Source organism: Cervus elaphus, chromosome 20 (assembly GCF_910594005.1).
Source record: "Cervus elaphus chromosome 20, mCerEla1.1, whole genome shotgun sequence".
In the NCBI taxonomy this organism is placed as follows: Eukaryota; Metazoa; Chordata; class Mammalia; order Artiodactyla; family Cervidae; genus Cervus; species Cervus elaphus.
This window is the reverse complement of record NC_057834.1, coordinates 138,406,991-138,425,440: the sequence shown is the minus strand read 5'-3', so window position 1 is coordinate 138,425,440 and position 18,450 is coordinate 138,406,991. Positions and strand designations below refer to the sequence as shown.

The following is an 18,450-nucleotide window of genomic DNA, read 5'->3' as shown; positions in this document are numbered from 1 at the left end:
ACACCTATCTTACTCAAACTCTTCCAGAAAATTGCAGAAGAAGGTAAACTTCCAAACTCATTCTATGAAGCCACCATCACCCTAATTCCAAGACCAGACAAAGATGCCACGAAAAAAGAAAACTACCGGCCAATATCACTGATGAACATAGATGCAAAAATCCTTAACAAAATTCTAGCAAACAGAATCCAACAACATATTAAAAAGATCATACATCATGACCAAGTGGGCTTTATCCCAGGAATGCAAGGATTCTTTAATATCCACAAATCAATCAATGTAATACACCACATTAACAAATTGAAAGATAAAAACCGTATGATTATCTCAGTAGATGCAGGGAAAGCCTTTGACAAAATTCAACATCCATTTATGATTAAAACTCTCTAGAAAGCAGGAATAGAAGGAACATGCCTAAACATAATAAAAGTTATATATGACAAACCCACAGCAAGCATTACCCTCAATGGTGAAAAATTGAAAGCATTTCCCCTAAAATCAGGAACAAGACAAAGGTGCCCACTCTCACCACTACTATTCAACATAGTTTTGGAAGTTTTGGCAACAGCAATCAGAGCAGAAAAAGAAGTAAAAGGAATCCAGATAGGAAAAGAAGAAGTGAAACTCTTGCTGTTTGCAGATGACATGATCCTCTACATAGAAAACCCTAAAGACTCTACCAGAAAATTACTAGAGCTAATCAACAAATATAGTAAAGTTGCAGGATATAAAATTAACACACAGAAATCCCTTGCATTCCTACACACTAACAATGAGAAAACAGAAAGAGAAATTAAGGAAACAATCCCCCATTCACCATTGCAATGAAAAGAATAAAATACCTAGGAGTATATCTACCTAAAGAAACAAAAGACCTATACATAGAAAACTATAAAACGCTGATGAAAGAAATCAAAGAGGACATGAACAGATGGAGAAACATACCATGTTCATGGATTGGAAGAATCAATATTGTCAAAAAGACTACTACCCAAAGCAATCTATAGATTCAATGCAATCCCTATCAAGCTACCAATGGTATTTTTCACAGAACTAGAACAAATAATTTCACAATTTGTATGGAAATACAAAAAACCTCGAATAGCCAAAGTAATCTTGAGAAAGAAGAATGGAACTGGAGGAATCAACCTGCCTGACTTCAGACTATCCTACAAAGCCACAGTCATCAAGACAGTATGGTACTGGCACAAAGACAGAAATATAGATCAATGGAACAGAAGAGAAAGCCCAGAGATAAATCCACAAACCTATGGACACCTTATCTTCGACAGAGGAGGCAAGAATATACAATGGAAAAAAGACAACCTCTTTAACAAGTGGTGCTGGGAAAACTGGTCAACCACTTGTAAAAGAATGAAACTAGAACACTTTCTAACACCATACACAAAAATAAACTCAAAATGGATTAAAGATCTAAATGTAAGACCAGAAACTATAAACTCCTAGAGGAGAATATAGGCAAAACACTCTCCGACATAAATCACAGCAGGATCCTCTATGACCCACCTCCCAGAATATTGGAAATAAAAGCAAAAATAAACAAATGGGACCTAATGAAACTTAAAAGCTTTTGCACAACAAAAGAAACTATAAGCAAGGTGAAAAGACAGCCCTCAGATTAGGAGAAAATAATAGCAAACAAAGCAACAAAGGATTAATCTCAAAAATACACAAGCAACTCCTGCAGCTCAATTCCAGAAAAATAAATGACCCAATCAAAAAATGGGCCAAAGAACTAAACAGACATTTCTCCAAAGAAGACCTACAGATGGCTAACAAACACATGAAAAGATGCTCAACATCACTCATTATCAGAGAAATGCAAATCAAAACCACAATGAGGTACCATTACACGCCAGTCAGGATGGCTGCTATCCAAAAGTCTACAAGCAATAAATGCTGGAGAGGGTGTGGAGAAAAGGGAACCCTCTTACACCGTTGGCGGGAATGCAAACTAGTACAGCCACTATGGAAAACAGTGTGGAGAGTTCTTAAAAAACTGGAAATAGAACTGCCATATGACCCAGCAATCCAAATTCTGGGCATACACATAGAGGAAACCAGATCTGAAAGAGACACGTGCACCCCAATGTTCATCACAGCACTGTTTATAATAGCCAGGACATGGAAGCAACCTAGATTCCCATCAGCAGATGAATGGATAAGGAAGCTGTGGTACATATACACCATGGAATATTACTCAGCCATTAAAAAGAATTCATTTGAATCAGTTCTAATGAGATGGATGAAACTGGAGCCCATTATACAGAGTGAAGTAAGCCAGAAAGATAAAGACCAATACAGTATACTAACACTTATATATGGAATTTAGAAAGATGGTAATGATAACCCTATATGCAAAACAGAAAAGAGACACAGATGTACAGAACAGACTTTTGGACTATGTGGGAGAAGGCGAGGGTGGGATGTTTCAAGAGAACAGCATCGAAACATGTATATTATCTAGGGTGAAACAGATCACCAGCCCAGGTTGGATGCATGAGACAAGTGCTCGGACCTGGTGCACTGGAAAGACCCAGAGGGATTGGGTGGAGAGGGAGGTGGGAGGGGGGATCGGGATGGGGAATACATGTAAACCCATGGCTGATTCATGTCAATGTATGACCAAAAAACCACTACAATATTGTAAAGTAATTAGCCTCCAACTAATAAAAATAAGTGAAAAAAAAAATAAAATAAAATATAATTTTGCAGATTTTAAAAAGATTCAGAACTTAAAGCAATTTAAATTATACTAATCAACGTCAAAAATAAGGGACAGAATTAACAAGTTACTTGAGACAGATGAGGAAAGAACTAGTAAACTGGAAGAAAAAGCAGAAGAAATTATTCAGAACGTACTGAAAAGAAACAGAGAAATAGAACATTTAATAGAAGAGTGGATAAATGAATATTAGGGACTGAAACTAGCCAGATTCTCTAACAAGACTGTGTGCATGCTAAGTCACTCAGTTGAGTCCGATTCTTTGAGTCCCTATGGACTGTGGCCCACCTGACTCCTCTGTCCAAGGGATTCTCCAGGCAAGAAGACTGGAGTGGGTGGCCATGCCCTCCTCCAGGGGGTCTTCCCGACCCAGGGATCAAACCCAAGTCTCCTGCATTGCAGGCAGATTCTTTATCATGAGTGCCACCTGGGAAGCCCCTTCTAATGAAACTGTGTGTGTGTGCTAAATCAACTTCAGTCGTGTCCAACTCTTTGTGACCCTATGGACTGTAGCCCACCAGGCTTCTCTGTCCATGGGATTCCCCCAGCAAGAATACCTCATTTCACTAAAGATAAGGAAAAATCTAAAATCTGAAAGAGGGAAACCAAGAAGGAAAAAAAGTAAGAGGGACTTCCCTGGTGGTCCAGTGGTTAAGAATCCACCTTGCAAAGCAGGTGAGGCCAACCTGCTCCTTGGTTGGGTAACTACGATCCCACATGTTGTGCAGTTCTGCCAGAAAAAGAAAAAGAAAATCTTTTTCCCAATGCATAAAAAAGTTATGTTTACTGTATATTTGGACTTCACTGGTGGCTCAGATGGTAAAGTGTCTGCCTACAATGCAGGAGACCTGGGTTTGATCCCTGGGTCAGGAAGATCTCCTGGAGACAGTAATGGCAACTCACTCCAGTATTCTTGCCGCCCCCCACAAAAAGGGGCTCAAAGAAATATTTCGGAGAAGGCAATGGCACCCCACTCCAGTACTCTTGTCTGGAAAATCCCATGGACGGAGGAGCCTGGTAGGCTGCAGTCCATGGGGTCAAGAAGAGTCAGACATGACTGAGCGACTTCACTTTCACTTTTCACTTTCCTTCATTGGAGGAGGAAATGGCAACCCACTCCAGTGTTCTTGCCTGGAGAATCCCAGGGACGGCGGAGCCTGGTCAGCTGCCGTCTATGGGGCTGCACAGAGTTGGACACAACTGAAGCGACTTAGCAGCAGCAGCAGTAGTCTATTTAGTGTGCAGTAGCATTGTGTATTTCTTTTACATTTATATCTTAATTAAAAATTCTTCATCGTTAAAAGTGCTCACCATCACCTGAGCCTTCAATGAATCATAATCTTTTTGCCGGAGGAGGGTCTTGTCTCTGTGTCAGTGGCTGCTGACAGACCAGGGTGATGGTTGCTAAGGTTGGGGTCAGTGTGGCAATTACTTAAAATAAGACAATAAGATTTGGTACATCAATTGACACTTTCTTTCATGAACAAATTCTCTGTAGCAGGCAGTGATGCTTGATAGCGTTTTACCTACAATAGAAATGGGAGTCAGTCCTCTCAGATCCTGTTGCTGCTTCAAGAACCAAGTTTACTATGTAATGTTCTAAATTTTTGTTGTCATTTCAACAAATTCCACACCATTTTCACCAGGCATGGATCCATCTCAAGAAACCGCTCTCTTTGCTCATCCCTTAGAAGCAACTCCTCATCTGTTCAAGTCATATCATGAGATTGCAGCAATTCGGGCATAATTGAGGCTCTAATTCTAGTCCTCTTGCTGTTTCTATCACATCTACAGTTACTTCTTCCACTGAAGTCTTGAGCCCTCAAAGTCATCCATGAGGGTTGGCATCCAGTTCTTCCAAACTCCTATTAATGTCAATATTTTGACCTCTACCTATGAATTGCAAACATCTGTAATGGCATCTAGAATGATGAATCCTTTCCAGAAGGTTTTGCCCAGATCCATCAGAGGAATTGTTGTCTGTGGCAGTTATAGCCTTGCAAAATGTATTTCTTAAATAATAAGACTTGAAATCCAAAATTACCCCTTGACCCACGGGCTGCAGAATGGATGTTGTGCTACCAGGCGTGTAAACAACATCGATCTTGTTTCCCACTTCCATGAGAGCTCTTGGGTGACCAGGTACATTGCCAATGAGCAGCAATATTTTGAAAGGAACCTTTTTTTTCTGAGTAGTAGGTCTTAACAGTGAGCTTAAAATAGTCAGTAAACCATGTCGTAAGCAGTAAACCGGGCTTTGTTGTTCCATTTCTAGAGCACAGGCAGAGCAGATGTGGTATAATTATTAAGCACCCTAGGCCTTTTGTAATGATAAATGGGAATTGGTACCACCTTAAGGTCACAGGCTGCATTAGCCCCTCATAAGAGAGTCCGCCTGTCCTTTGAAGCTTTGATGCCCGGCCTTGAGTTCTCCTCACTATGAAAGTCCTAGATGGCATCTTCTTCCAAGAGAAGGCTGTTTCACCTGCGTTGGAAACCTGTTGTTCACATGCCACCTTCCTGAATATCTCAGCTGGATCTTCCAGAGAACTCACTGCAGCTCCTCTGTCAGAACCTGCGGCTTCACTTTCACTCTTACATTTAAAGATGCTTTCCTTCCTTCAGTTTCAGGCACCAACTTCTGCGAGTTTCAGACTTTCCTTCTGCACCTTTCTCACCTCTCTTGCCCTTCACAGAGTTGAAGGGAGTTAAGGTCTTGCTCTAGCTTAAGCTTCAGAGACTGATGTAGCTGGTCTGACCTTCTATGCAGACCACTAGAACTTCCTCCCAATAAGGCTGTTTTCCTTTCTCATCATCCACGTGTTCACTGAAGCAGCACTTTTAATTTCCCTCAAGAACTTCTTTGCATTCACACCTTGGCTAATCATTTGGCATAGGAGGCCTAGCTTTTGGCCTCTCTCAGCTTTTGACTTGCCTTCCTCACTAAGCTTACTCACTTCTAGCTTTTGATTTAAAGTGAGAAACATGTGACTCTTACTTTCACTGAGCACTTAGGATTATGAATTGGGCCTAAGTTCAATTTTGTTGTGTCTCAGGGAACAGGGAGACCTGAAGAGAGAGGGAGGTGGGGAAGCAGTCATTCCGCGCAGCAGTCAGATGCACACATTTATCAGTTGAGTTCATCACCTTTGATGGTGCCCAAAACAATTACAGTAGTAATATGAAAGACTGGAGAAGGGAATGGCAACCCACTTCAGTCTTCTTGCCTGGAGAATCCCATGGACAGAGAACCCTGATGGGTTACAGTCCATGGGGTCACAAAGAGTCAGACACAACTGAGCAACTAAGCACATTAACATGAGAGATCACTGATCACAGATCATCATAACAAAAATAATAATGAAACTTTTGAAATATTTTGAGATTTACCAAGAGAGTGTGTCAGTCACTCAGTCATGTCCCACTCTTTGCAGCCCCATGGACTGCAGCCCGCCAGGCTCCTCTGCCCAAGGGGTTCTCCAGGCAAGAATACTGGAGTATGTTGCCATTCCCTTCTCCAGGGAATGTTCCTGACCCAGAGATTGAACCTGGATCTCCTACATTGCAGGCAGATTCTTTACTGTCTGAGCCACCAGGAGGGAAGCCCCATTTGAGAATTACCAAAATGTGACATAGATAACACAAAGTGCGCAAATACTACCAGAAAAAATGACACCAATAGATTTGCTCAAAGCAGGGATGCCATAAACCTTCAATTTGTAAAAGAAAAAAAAAAAAAGGAGCAATATCTGCAAAGTGAAATGCAATAGAACAAGATATGACTATAATAATGAAAGATAGCTAAAACCCCCCCATATTATTGGAAATCAATATGCTTCTGAACAACCCATAGGTTTGAAATAGGTTTGAAATGGAAATTTCCAATTTCACAGGGGAAATTGGAAATTATTTCTATTGAACAATAGCAAATACTACTTAACAGAATTATGAGATGCAGGTAATGCTGTATTTAGAGGAAAATATATAGCCTTATATAGCCTTATATGTCTGTGAGGTGGGAAAAAACACTAAAAATAAATGAATTAACCATCCATTTCAGGACATTTGGAAAATAACACCAAAATAAATACAATGAAAATATCAAGAAAGAATAATAAAAGGACCATGAATTAAAAAAATAAAAAGTAATATTTATTAGAGTAGATACACCTACTGGTTATTTGGAAAAAACTAATATTAGTGTCACTACATGGTGAGATTCATTAGGAGTAAAGAAAAAAGGCATAATGGCTTCCTTGTTGGCTCAGCGGGTAAAGAATCTGCCTGCAATACAGGAGACAAGGGTTTGATCCCTGGGTGAAGAAGATCCCATGGTGAAGGGAGTGGCTATCCAGTATCCTTGCCTGGGAAATCCCACTGACAGAAGAGCCTGGCCGTCACAAAGAGTCAGTCACGACTGAGCAACTAAGCAAATACAGCTAACAGTCAAAACACATAAATAGATAATGTCAAAAATGAGAAAAGAAACATCATTACAGGTCATCAGATATGAAAAAAGGTGATTGCAGCCATGAAATTAAAAGACGCTTACTCCTTGGAAGGAAAGTTATGACCTACATAGACAGCATATTAAAAAGCAGAGACAAAAAAAAATAAATAAATAAAAATAAAAAAAAAAAAATAAAAAGCAGAGACAATACTTTGCCAACAAAGGTCCATCTAGTCAAGGCTATAGTTTTTCTAGTAATCATGTATGGATGTGAGAATTGGACTATAAAGAAAACTGAGCACCAAAGAATTGATGCTTTTGAATTGTGGTATTGGAGAAGACTCTTGAGAGTCCCTTGGACTGCAAGGAGATCCAACCAGTCCATCCTCAAGGAAATCAGTCATGGATGTTTATTGGAAAGACTGATGTTGAAGCTGAAACTCCAATCCTTTGGCCACCTGATGCGAAGAGCTGACTCATTTGAAAAGACCCTGATGCTGGGAAAGATTGAGGGCAGGAGGAGAAGGGGACGACAGATGATGAGATGATTGGATGGCATCACCGACTCAATGGACACGGGTTTGGGTGGACTCTGGGAGTTGGTGATGGACAGGGAGGCCTGGCGTGCTGTGGTTCATGGGGTCGCAAAGAGTTGGACACGACTGAGCAACTGAACTGAACTGAATAAGGGTATTGTTTTAAAAATCCAACAATTTCTCCAAATAAACTTGGAGATTTAGATGAAATGGCAAATTTATAAAAATTTAACACTTAAAGCATGGAAAGCCTATAATCATTAAAGAAATTGAATCATAAGTGAAATTTTTTTTCCCTCAAAGAAAACTCCAGGTCTAGATAGCTTCTCTGGAAAATTCAACCAAAAAAAAAAAAAAGCCAGAATAGATAAATAAATTTTATGAATCCAATATACTGAAATACTTAGAGCAATAAAAATGAACAAAAAACAACTACACTTGAATAAAACTCACAAATATAATTTTGAAACAAAAGAGTGAAGTACAAAAGTATATCTAGAAGAACAGTCTGCTGATTTGAAGGTCAAAACCCTGTTCAGTTGGTAAAGAATCTGCCTGCCAATGCAGGAGATGAAAGAGATGCGGGTTCGATCCCTGGGTCAAAAAGATCCCCTGGAGTGGGAAATGGCAATCCACTCCAGTATGCTTGACTGGAAAATTCCATGGACAGTGGAGCTGGGCAGGTTACAGTCCAGGGGTTTGCAAAGAGTGGGATGTGAGACATGTATGCACACACTCTGTCATAATGGATTGGGAGTTACCTACTTTCTGGGAAGAAAGGGCAGACCATTCTCCCACAGCCAGGACAGCACTTAAAAACCTTGCCTCTTACAAAATTAAATCACACAATTAATTCTAGGACCTGACACCGTCTAGGAAACAGCTGCATGTACATAATGAGTTTACACGTGCCTTTCTTCATCCTTTGACACTTACTCAAAGCCTAAGCTACACAGCTGGTACTCAATACAGTTTTGGTGGTTGAAAAAAAAAAATCAGGGTCTCTTTCCACTTCTCAGATATATTTAGGTTATGGATCCCATCGAAGAAGCTGAAAGCTTTGGCAGTTTGGAAAATGCCGAGAATAACAAAGAAACGTTTCCAAGACACAACCTGGAAATGCCCTTACATCTCTTGCAAAATTCTCCCACTTGACATTCTTGACAAATACACCCCCTCTTCATAACTTCTTTTCAATGCATGGAGAAAATCCTAGAGGTCACAACAGCTCTACCACCACTGTGTTGGAAACATCGCTCCTTCCTACATCATGACATCATTCACATCAGTGCTGTTATAAATACAATATATGTTAGAGATACAAAACTTTAAAAGCAATGCTTATGAGCAGGCTTTCTGATGATAAATTGGGCTTTTCTCTACTTAGTTATCTAATGGGGAAGTCCCACATTCTTAACACATTGAAAAAAAAAGTCCTCCGTTGCCAAGAAGTTTTCAAAAGTTACTATTTTTGTAGAGCCTATAAGAATTCAGCACATTCGCTGTGCATGCTGACTGGGCAGAAGCGTTTAACTCGCAGACCCTATTTCCAGAGCCGGGTTGCCATCTGGGCTGGGCACAGATGTTTTGGCAGGACAAGAACTCTTCCAAACACAAGTTTTTGTTCATTGTATTAAAACAAAGGCAGCCCTGTTAATTTCAGTCCCATTCAGGACCAAGTTTGGTGGGGGGGTGGAAAGAATCAATATTTGCTAAGAGGAGAAGAACAAAATCAGTAGGGGGGAAAACAATTATTTGCTGGCTTTTCAGAGAATATTACAAATAATGACGGCTCCAAACCATAAAAAAAAAACTGTTCAAAGAATTGCCTGACACGAGCCCTTTAATCTGTGGTTCAGTTTACCCTTTGGTTCATCCTTTCTATGGAGAACTTGAATCCATGAAAATTTGTGTAGGAATACAAACTAATTGCCATGCAAATACCAACCCTCTCTGGAGCTGAACGCTTTCAGCTGGAAGGGATCACGCAGCAGCCAAGCTCATCTAGACATGCTCAGATCGGCAAGAGGGCAAAAGATGTTTGCCGTATACAATAGCGAGAGCTTAGGTGCCCTCGAGTCAGGCAAGCATAATATATTTCACAATTCCAAGCATTAGGCATTCAGGAAAAATGAACCGATTCCAGCCTACTCCTTCAAAGTCAGCCAAGAAAAACAGACCCTGTTTCTTCTACTAGCTACTAAATGTCCTTCCTTAACCATGAAATTAAAAGGTGATTGCTCCTTGGAAGGAAAGCTATGACAAACCTAGACAGCATATTCAAAAGCAGAGACATCACTTTGCCAACAAAGCTCCATGTAGTCAAAGCTGTGGTTTTTCCAGTAGTCAGGTATGCATGTGACAGTTGGACCATGAAGAAGGCTGAGCATGGAAGAAATGATGTTTTTGAATTGTGGTGCTGGAGAAGACTCTTGAAAGTCCCTTGGACAGCAAGGAGATCAAACCAGTCAATCCTAAAGGAAATCAACCCTGAATATTCATTGGAAGGACAGATGTTGAAGCTGGAAACCAATAGTTTCGCCACCTGATTCGAAGAACTGACTCTTTGGAAAAGACACTGATGCTGAGAAAGATTGAAGGTGGGAGAAGGGGACGACAGAGGATGAGCTGGTTGGATGGCATCACTGACTCAAAGGACATGAATTTGAGCAAGTTCCAGGAGATAGTGAAGGAGAGGGAAGCCTGGCCTGCTACAGTCCATGGGGTTGCAAAGGGTTGGACATGACTGAGCAACTGGACAAGATGTTATAAAAGTATAAGCACTGGTAGAAGATAAAATAATGTCTCATCAGATGCAATCATTCATAAATAGATTATCACTCAGTAGAAATCATGCTCTCCCTGGAACAAAGGGATCATTAAGCCCACACATGAGTCACTTTATTAACATGGGGATTCAGGTTGGATTTCTCAAAGCCAGAGGCTGGCCTCTTTGAGGATGCCAGGATTCCTTCAAGGATGGAGAAATCAAGAGTCCCCAAAATAGGAAAGAAGGAGCCTTCTGATGGAGAGAGTGGGCATGTGTGTTCAGTCACTCCGTCGTGTCTCTTTGCAACCCCATGGGCTGTAGCCCACCAAGCTCCTGTGTCCATGGAATTTTCCAGACAAGAATACTGGAGTGGGTTGCCGTTTCCTCCTCCAGGGGATCTTCCCAACCCAGGGACTGAATCAGTGTCTCCTGCATTGGCAGGCAGATTCTTTACCACTGAGCCCCCTGGGAAGCCGCTCTGATGGAGAGAATGGCGTTGAAATCGCTCTCTGCTGCTTCAGGACTAATGAAGACTCCAGCTCCTGGCACCCACGTCCGAGGTTTCTCTGCCTTCAGTGATCTGCCCGTACATCCGAGGATGGGGCAGGCAGTGACAGCCACTGACTGCGTGCTGGTGGGAAAGCTGAGTCAGTGCTCCGTGAACCAGCCGGGCAGGAATGAGCTCCACTGACCCAGCTCTGAAACGGCCCCCCTTCCCCAGGTCTCATCCGTTTAGACTGTGCCTATGCGGCTGGGCGTGGCCCCACTTACCGCCTGGGTGGTTCACGCCGCGTAATCCTAGATTCCAGACGAGGACGTTTTACACAGCTTTCTCGGCCTGTGTTCTTTTTCACAATAAACAGAAAAGTACAGCTCGGAGGTGGAGGGCCAAGGCCAGCCCATTGGGTTCCGAGGCTGGCATCCTGGACGTCCCTCAGGATGGGAGGAGAGTCCTCCGGCCTCCCCGGAAGGTGCGCCATCGCTTGCAAACCAGTCTTTCCTGCTTGGCGAGGCAGGCATCCACGTGACCTCACAGCCGTCAGGAAGGAGCCACGTGGAGCCACCACCCGTGGAGGAACAAAGGAACACTTTCTGAAGGGCGGGGCCTTGAAGGACCGTCCGAAGAGCCCTCCGGAGGGAGAGGAGCACGGGGAAAGGCGGCCCCGGGGGGGGGGGGGGGGGGCACGGGGCAGGGGCTCTGATCAGGGAGACGGGGCTGTGAGAAGGTGAGAGGGGGAAGAATAACAGAGTCTGGAAAATTAAGCCCAAACGTCAATGATGGGGGCCCGATGACCCGCCAGTAGGTCTGGACGAAGAGCAGGCAAGGTAGGAGGTGTCAGGAAGAGGGGACCGGTCCCCGGGTGTTACCATGGCGATTCTCGGAGCTCATTTACCAGGAAAACTCGACCTGCAGGAATTTGAAAGCTTTCCAGATTGTTACTCTGTGTCCACAGTGGAACGCATCCGGTTCAGGAGTGTGGTTTGGGGATAAGGGTCAGTTCCCAGAGCAACGCCTTCTTCCCTTCTCCAGGCGCCCGTGTGGGGAGATGCTCTGCAGACAGCACAAGACTCCATCAGGGAAAAGCTCCAGGCGGGGACCTTGGCCAGAGCTGGAAAAGAACAGCTTTAGGAGAAAGCCCTCAGGACACGTGAGGGCCACTGTCAGGCGGCGGAGGCGTTTCTCATAGGAGACGGAGAAGGGGCCATTGGTGGAGCTGTAGGACGCAGACCGGGAGGCAGTAAAGGAGAGGTGGGGAGAGTTCTGCAATGAGCCAGACTGTCCAGCAGCACCAGGGCCCCAGGCAAGGCCGAGGGCTGCAAGACCACCTCCCCAGAGCATCTCTCACAAAAGACAGTCCTGCTTTGGCCCAGAGGCCAGACAAGAGGCTTCCAAGCTCCTTGGTACCAAAGCGCTATGTTCACAGCTGCACCCAGAGAAGCTGGTCACAGGAGCACACACACAGGTGCACCGGGCAGGGGATCCCAGAGCCCAACTGCTGCTCCAAGAGCCCATGAAGAGGCCCCCACGAGGCGGGACGTGCCTATGGGTTCCCCTCCCTGGACCGCAGCCCTGCCCATCAGATGCCCTTCCTGCATCGTCCCAGAGGCCTGGGCTCCCGAGAGCTGACTTTGCATCTCCCCAGCTCTGCTTTGGGTAGCTTGAAACACTTGCCACTCTGGGAGGATTTACACCAGAGAAATCAGCAGATGCTACTGATCAGGGCCTTTTGCTTTTCTTTTCAGGTATCTTGTCGTTAAGCCTCTACCAGCGCACCACCGGCTCGGGGCAAAATCCACGGGAGCCCAAAGCGTCAAGAGTCTCGCTTTTCAGAGACATCCCGTCTGGTCCTGTCTCCAGGTCCGTGCCCGACCCAGGAGTTCACGTCGGTCCCACTCAGGGAGCTGCACCTGACCCCTCTCCCCTGCCCTCCCGCCCCCCATGGCTCTCACCCCCCTCTCGCACCATCTCACAGCACACAGGCAGTGAGCAGCAGACACTGAACTGAGCAGGGCGTGCATGTGAGCTCACTAGATCTTCCAGCCAGCCTCGGGGTAGGCCCAGGCTCCTAGCACTGCCCCCAGGCTGCTCCGCAACTTGCCGTAAAAGACACAAAATCCAGATAACCCCCAGCAACGTTAATCAAAAGGCAGCTTCTCTTTGGGGAAGGGGGTGGGGAGACAGCACATAATTTCAGCGCAGAGTTTTTTCAGCGCAGATTTAGCCCCTGATGGCTTGTGTTTTATCCTCACCCTGAGTGAGACTGCCTTCCCCCTGGGAAAGAGGCAGAAGAGAGTCTGTGATTACAACTTGCTGAAGAAAAAACAACAGAAAGGACTGTTTTACGTGGGTACCAATTAAAGCACTCACACACACACAGAGTGAAGCGGGAGCCCGTGCTGACATGCGGGCCTGGGAACAAGAATGACTTCCCTTTAGATGCTTTCGTCCGGGAGACGTCTTTTGACACATAGGAATGAGCAGTCTTGGGCGGTTCCAAACACCTTGGAGTTTCTGCTTCTTTACGTGTGAGATGAGACAGTCTGCCCTCGCCCCTCCTGTAGGACCATGAAAGGAAGGAGAAGATGCCTGTGAAGATACAGTGTGGATTAAAAACCCTCCGTAAATATGATTCTGAGGACCTAGCTGATGGTGTTATGAGGCAACCTGTAATGAGAGCTCAACGTTTAGACTAGAAAACTGAGGCCAGGACGCTTACAGATATCCCAACACAAAATCCCAGCTTCAGGAATCAAAGGGAGACTTTGGTTTCGGGTTTTTACGGACATCTATCCAGAGGCTATGGTTTTTCCAGTGGTCATGTGTACATGTGAAAGTGGACTATAAACAAAGCTGAGCACTGAAGAATTGATGCTTTCGAACTGTGGTGTTGGAGAAGACTCTTGCAAGGAGATCCAACCAGTCCATCCTAAAGGAGATCAGTCCTGAATATTCATTGGAAGGACTGATGCTGAAACTGAAAGTCCAGTACTTTGGCCACCTGATGCAAAGAGTTGACTCATTTGAAAAGACCCTGATGCTGGGAGGGATTAGGGGCAGGAGGAGAAGGGGACGACAGAGGATGAGATGGTTGGATGGCATCACCGACTCAATGGACATGAGTTTGAGTAGGCTCCGGGAGTAGGTGATGGACAGGGAGGCCTGGTGTGCTGCAGTCCATGGGGTCACAGAGTCGGACATGACTGAGCGACTGAGCTGAACTGATCCAGAGGCCCCGAACATTAGTCTGGTGCGCTGATAAAGTGCTCACAGGGCCAGCACTGCAACTGAAGAGAACAAATCAGCGGCCACTCTCTCCTCTGGGCGACAGGGTTGGAGTCTCATGGCTGATGCAACTGCTCTGGGTGTTTAGAAAAACTGCCAGAGGGAAGGAGCTGGCCTGTGGGCCACGACTCGGTTCATGGGAGGGTGTAAAAGCCGCTCTGTGTTTTAGGGTCGTGTCCACCTCGGACTCTTTCAGGGATGAGGAGAAAACAGACCTCCCTCCCCAGGCCCTGGAACACACCCTGCCCTCTACACGCTGGCCAGGATGGCTGATCTGAAGAATATTTTCACAGCTGCGAGGAGACATTTCCACTGGAGTCCTTAAAAAGAAGTTGTCATCCCCCCCACCACCCTCCCACCACCCCCAGGAGTTGTAACCCACATAGAGCTGACCTCTCACTCCAACTGGAGGAAGTTCAGGGCCCGGCGTGTTCCGTTTGTGCCCTGGCCACCAGCCAAACCCAGCCTCGGTCAGCGCGTGGCCCCTGAGGGTCTGACGTCCCCTGTGCCCTGGAGTCTGAGTCTGAGCCGGCGGGTCTCCAGCGGCTGGGCCAGAGGGGAGGGAGGGACCCCCTGCCCACGTGGCATTCAGCAGCTCAGGCCCTAGGGGCCTGCCAGGCTTGTTTTGCCAGCTGAAGCCTTGCAACTGCCAAGACCCGACTTCAGAGAGAGTGCGGGAGTGCCGCTGGGCAGAGCTGGGGGTGGGGGTGGGGGGTGGCAGGGAGACGGTCTTTATTTCCCAGGCCGGGCTCCGCACCAGCTCTGCGCGCCCCGCCCGGCGTCTGAGTCCAAGGCCCACCTGACTGTTGATGCTCGTGGACCTCAGACTCCAGCCTGCAGGGCGACCCACCGGCGGCCGTTTCAAGACTGACAGCCGTGTGCAAAGAGCCAGCGCGGCTCGCCGCCCTCCCCGCCCCACCGCCCAGGGCGAGTCCAGGGCAGGGGCAGAGGGGAGCAGAAGGGTTGGGGGGCTGCGAGCCCAGTCTTCTCCCTCCCTTCCACCAAGGCCAGACCTCTGGTGGCCGATGAGACGGCAGGTTCGGGGACCTAGAGAGGCATTTTCTACGCAGTTCAGTAATGTTCTGGAACAGCTGCATGAATGCGGGCCATTTCCCTGAGAAGATACCCTCCCCGCTTTCCTGTTAACCCGCCGAGGACTCTGCCTGCCAGTGCCTTGGGAGGGGGCCTGGGCATCGTACAGGCAGGAGCCAAGGTCTGAGCCCAGGGATGGCGGGGATCACGCCCAATACGGGTTTAAATGGCACATCGAGGTCCCGGCCCACTACCCAACACCGCCCTGGGGGCTGGAATCTGGACAGGGTGTGTACGCACCCGCCTCGAGGAGCTTGAAGACCATGGGAAGGTGGGCAAGAGGCAGAGGGACCCCACAGGGACGCAGGGCTCCAGCCGCACCTCGGAGCCATGGCTGAGGACCCTCGGGGGCAGGGGTGCGGTGGTGCAGTCAGGGCTGAGAGGTTTCTGAGCATTCTGGGCCAGGCTCCGAAATGACATAGCACCCCAGCAGCAGCATGTGTCCAAAGCCTGTGCTAATGCCAGTATGTGCTGCTTCCATCGCCCCAGGGGAACCGAGACAGCCACAGCTTAGGGGCCCCTGTGGGCTGCAGCATCTACCCGCCATCGGCACCACCAGCCCGTTAGGGAAGAGTGCGGCACCTGGTTTCAGAGAGGTGGAGACAGAGACTCAAGTGGGTCGATAGCTTTGCCGAAATGTGCCTGATAGGAGATGGGGCCGGGGGGGGGGGCGGTGCGGGGAGCCAGGCCCAGAGCCTCTGCTCTGCACATGGGTCCTCCTCAGGATGTCCTCCCGTGTGACGGTGACCCAGCTCCTCGGAGGCCCAGAGCTGAGCCCTGGAACGCCCCCGGACAAGGCTGGGAGACAGAGTGGTCTGCAGTGTTTCAGAGGTGCTTGCTGCCTGCGCGTTCTCTACAAACACGAGCACTCAGCAGAGCCGGTCTTCCCTTTATTCCTCACCTTCCTTGCCCCCAACAAGGACAAAGGCTGCTCGCCCCCCCAGAGCTGGCTCTAGCAAAGGACTAGGCCACCACCAGCTTGTCTGGCCCAGACTCAGGTCAGGCAGCTGACGGGGGGAGAGTTACGGTGGACAGAGGGACAGCTCCAGAGTGCCCTGCTCAGAGGCGGGGGCCCAGGGAAGTGGGGGTGGACCAGTGACACGTGGGCCACCCCCCATCATTGGTTGGGGTGCATATCTGGCTTTCTCTGAAAACTTACAAATGGGCTCAGAACCCAGGCTGTTTCTTGGTCAGGCCCCCTGACATCTCTGAGTCCCCACTGCATAAAGGGGTGCAGAGCCCCTGACTAGGCCCACCTGGCAAGAGCCACCCCGACTTGGGGGTGGGGCAGTGAGCAGCTGGCTGAGGCTGGCAGGGTCCCGGCCCCTTCTGCTCTGCTTGCCTCCTGCCTTGACCCGCAGGCACCACCTCCTTCCTCCCCGTCCTCCCTGTATCGCCTCTCGTCTCCTGACAGGTTGGGGACCCGTGACTCTTCTCCATCAGGGCCAACAGATCACGCTGGCCTGGCCCCTCCAAGTGTCCCAAGGGGCCACAGTGCTGGAGCTTTCCTACCTGGTACCGAGCAGGGAGCGCTGCTTCTGTCCGTACTGCCGGGGGAGCAGACCCATGTTAGCACCTCCCCTCCGCCCCAAGCCCACTCTGCGAGTGTCCTAGAAAGGGAGTCCACTCCCAGGAGCATCTCCCACGCCTCCCTCCCCAGGACCACGCTCACATCAAGCCTCCCACGGAGATGTGATAACGAAGCACTTTTGCGCACGTGGCGCTCCATCTCCTAAAGGTTTTGGATTGCGTTGGCTCAGCATTCCGCCCGGCGCAGCTGCAGATGAAAAGCTTCAGAAATGTGTATTGACTAAAATGTCTCCAAGATGGCACGTGATCTCAGCGAGAGGAGTTTTTTCCTTTCTCTCCCTTGTTCCTTTTCACTTGACTTTTTCTCACGTTTTAAGAAACACAGTCATTAAAGAAGATCCCTAAGGAAATGAAGCCCAGAACACAGTGTTAACATATCATAGAAGTTCTGACTTTCAATACCCAATTCCCCAGAAAATGTTGAATGAAGCCGGTTAGTTCCACATTTACAGAAACACAGGAAATTTTCTGGGGAAATTATCTAGAATGAAACGAGTAGCTGATCTCGTCTCCCTGCTCTCAATCTGCCCAAAGCTCCTCTTTCACTTATGAAATTTTTATGAATGAAAAGCCACAACTGCCAGCAGCTCCGGTGTGTCTGCAGCCGTGGCCGAGCTCAGGTGGGACAGGCCTTGAAACGCCGTCACAGGGCCTGTGGGCGTCAGCCAAGCCTCTCTCAGCTCTGTGTCTTAGGACCTGCCTCGACGTTTTAGGAAAGCTTCAAAGATAAAGGTGGCTCTAGATTTTAACAAATGACCTTACAAAGTTCACTTTCTTGTATAAAAATTCAGTTATTTCTAAATTCACAAATCCCTGCTCCATCTCAGGTCAAATGGCAACTTACTCCAGTATTCTTGCCTGGAGAAGCCCATGGACAGAGGAGCCTGGTGGGCTACAGCCCATGGGCTCACAAAGAGTTGGACATGGCTGAAGTGACTTAGCACGCTCACACAATAATTGCTAGTTCAGTATTAAGCTCTCCTGGTGATTACATGGAGGAAATTTAAAATATGTGTGCATATTTGAGGATAGTCTATGATAACATTTTAGTTCAATTAAATGTTTTAACTCAATTGAAATATAATTATCAGAATTTACTGCATAATTGCATTGCATGATTATACAATATGAGACAGGGGTCATTTCAATAATTCTTTGCATTTAATGATTCCTCAGAAAGAATAAGTTTTGTCATAGAGAAATAGCATATTCATTATAACCAGGATAGTTTTCCCATAAGACATAGTCATATAATTCATATGTTACCAAATACTATTCTGTCATTATATTCATGTTTGATTATGAATCAAATTATTATAAATTTAATATTTTTTAATTACCATGAAGTAAAATTGACTATGGATTTTAAAACATGTGGAGAAAAGGAAAGCTTTGTGCAGTTTAGAAATAATTTCATCTGGCACTTTTCAAACATTAATATGACAAATACATTCTAAAGTACTAAAGTGAGCTAGCAGAAAG

General features: G+C 46.7%; 1 protein-coding gene across 7 annotated transcripts in view; it reads right to left on the bottom strand.

The window, feature by feature from the left end:
- The window catches only part of LOC122678167, a 48,924-nt gene extending 37,163 nt beyond the window's left edge, over positions 1 to 11,761 (bottom strand). For all 7 annotated transcript variants that reach the window (XR_006336010.1, XR_006336012.1, XR_006336011.1 and 4 more), the window contains exon 1: positions 11,274 to 11,761. Coding sequence is in view for 3 of the 7 variants with exons in the window: in XM_043878730.1 (XP_043734665.1) it covers positions 11,274 to 11,482 (209 nt within the window). In the remaining 4 variants the exon portion in view is untranslated. The remainder of the gene's footprint in view (positions 1 to 11,273) is intronic.
- Positions 11,762 to 18,450: the final 6,689 nt, after the last annotated feature.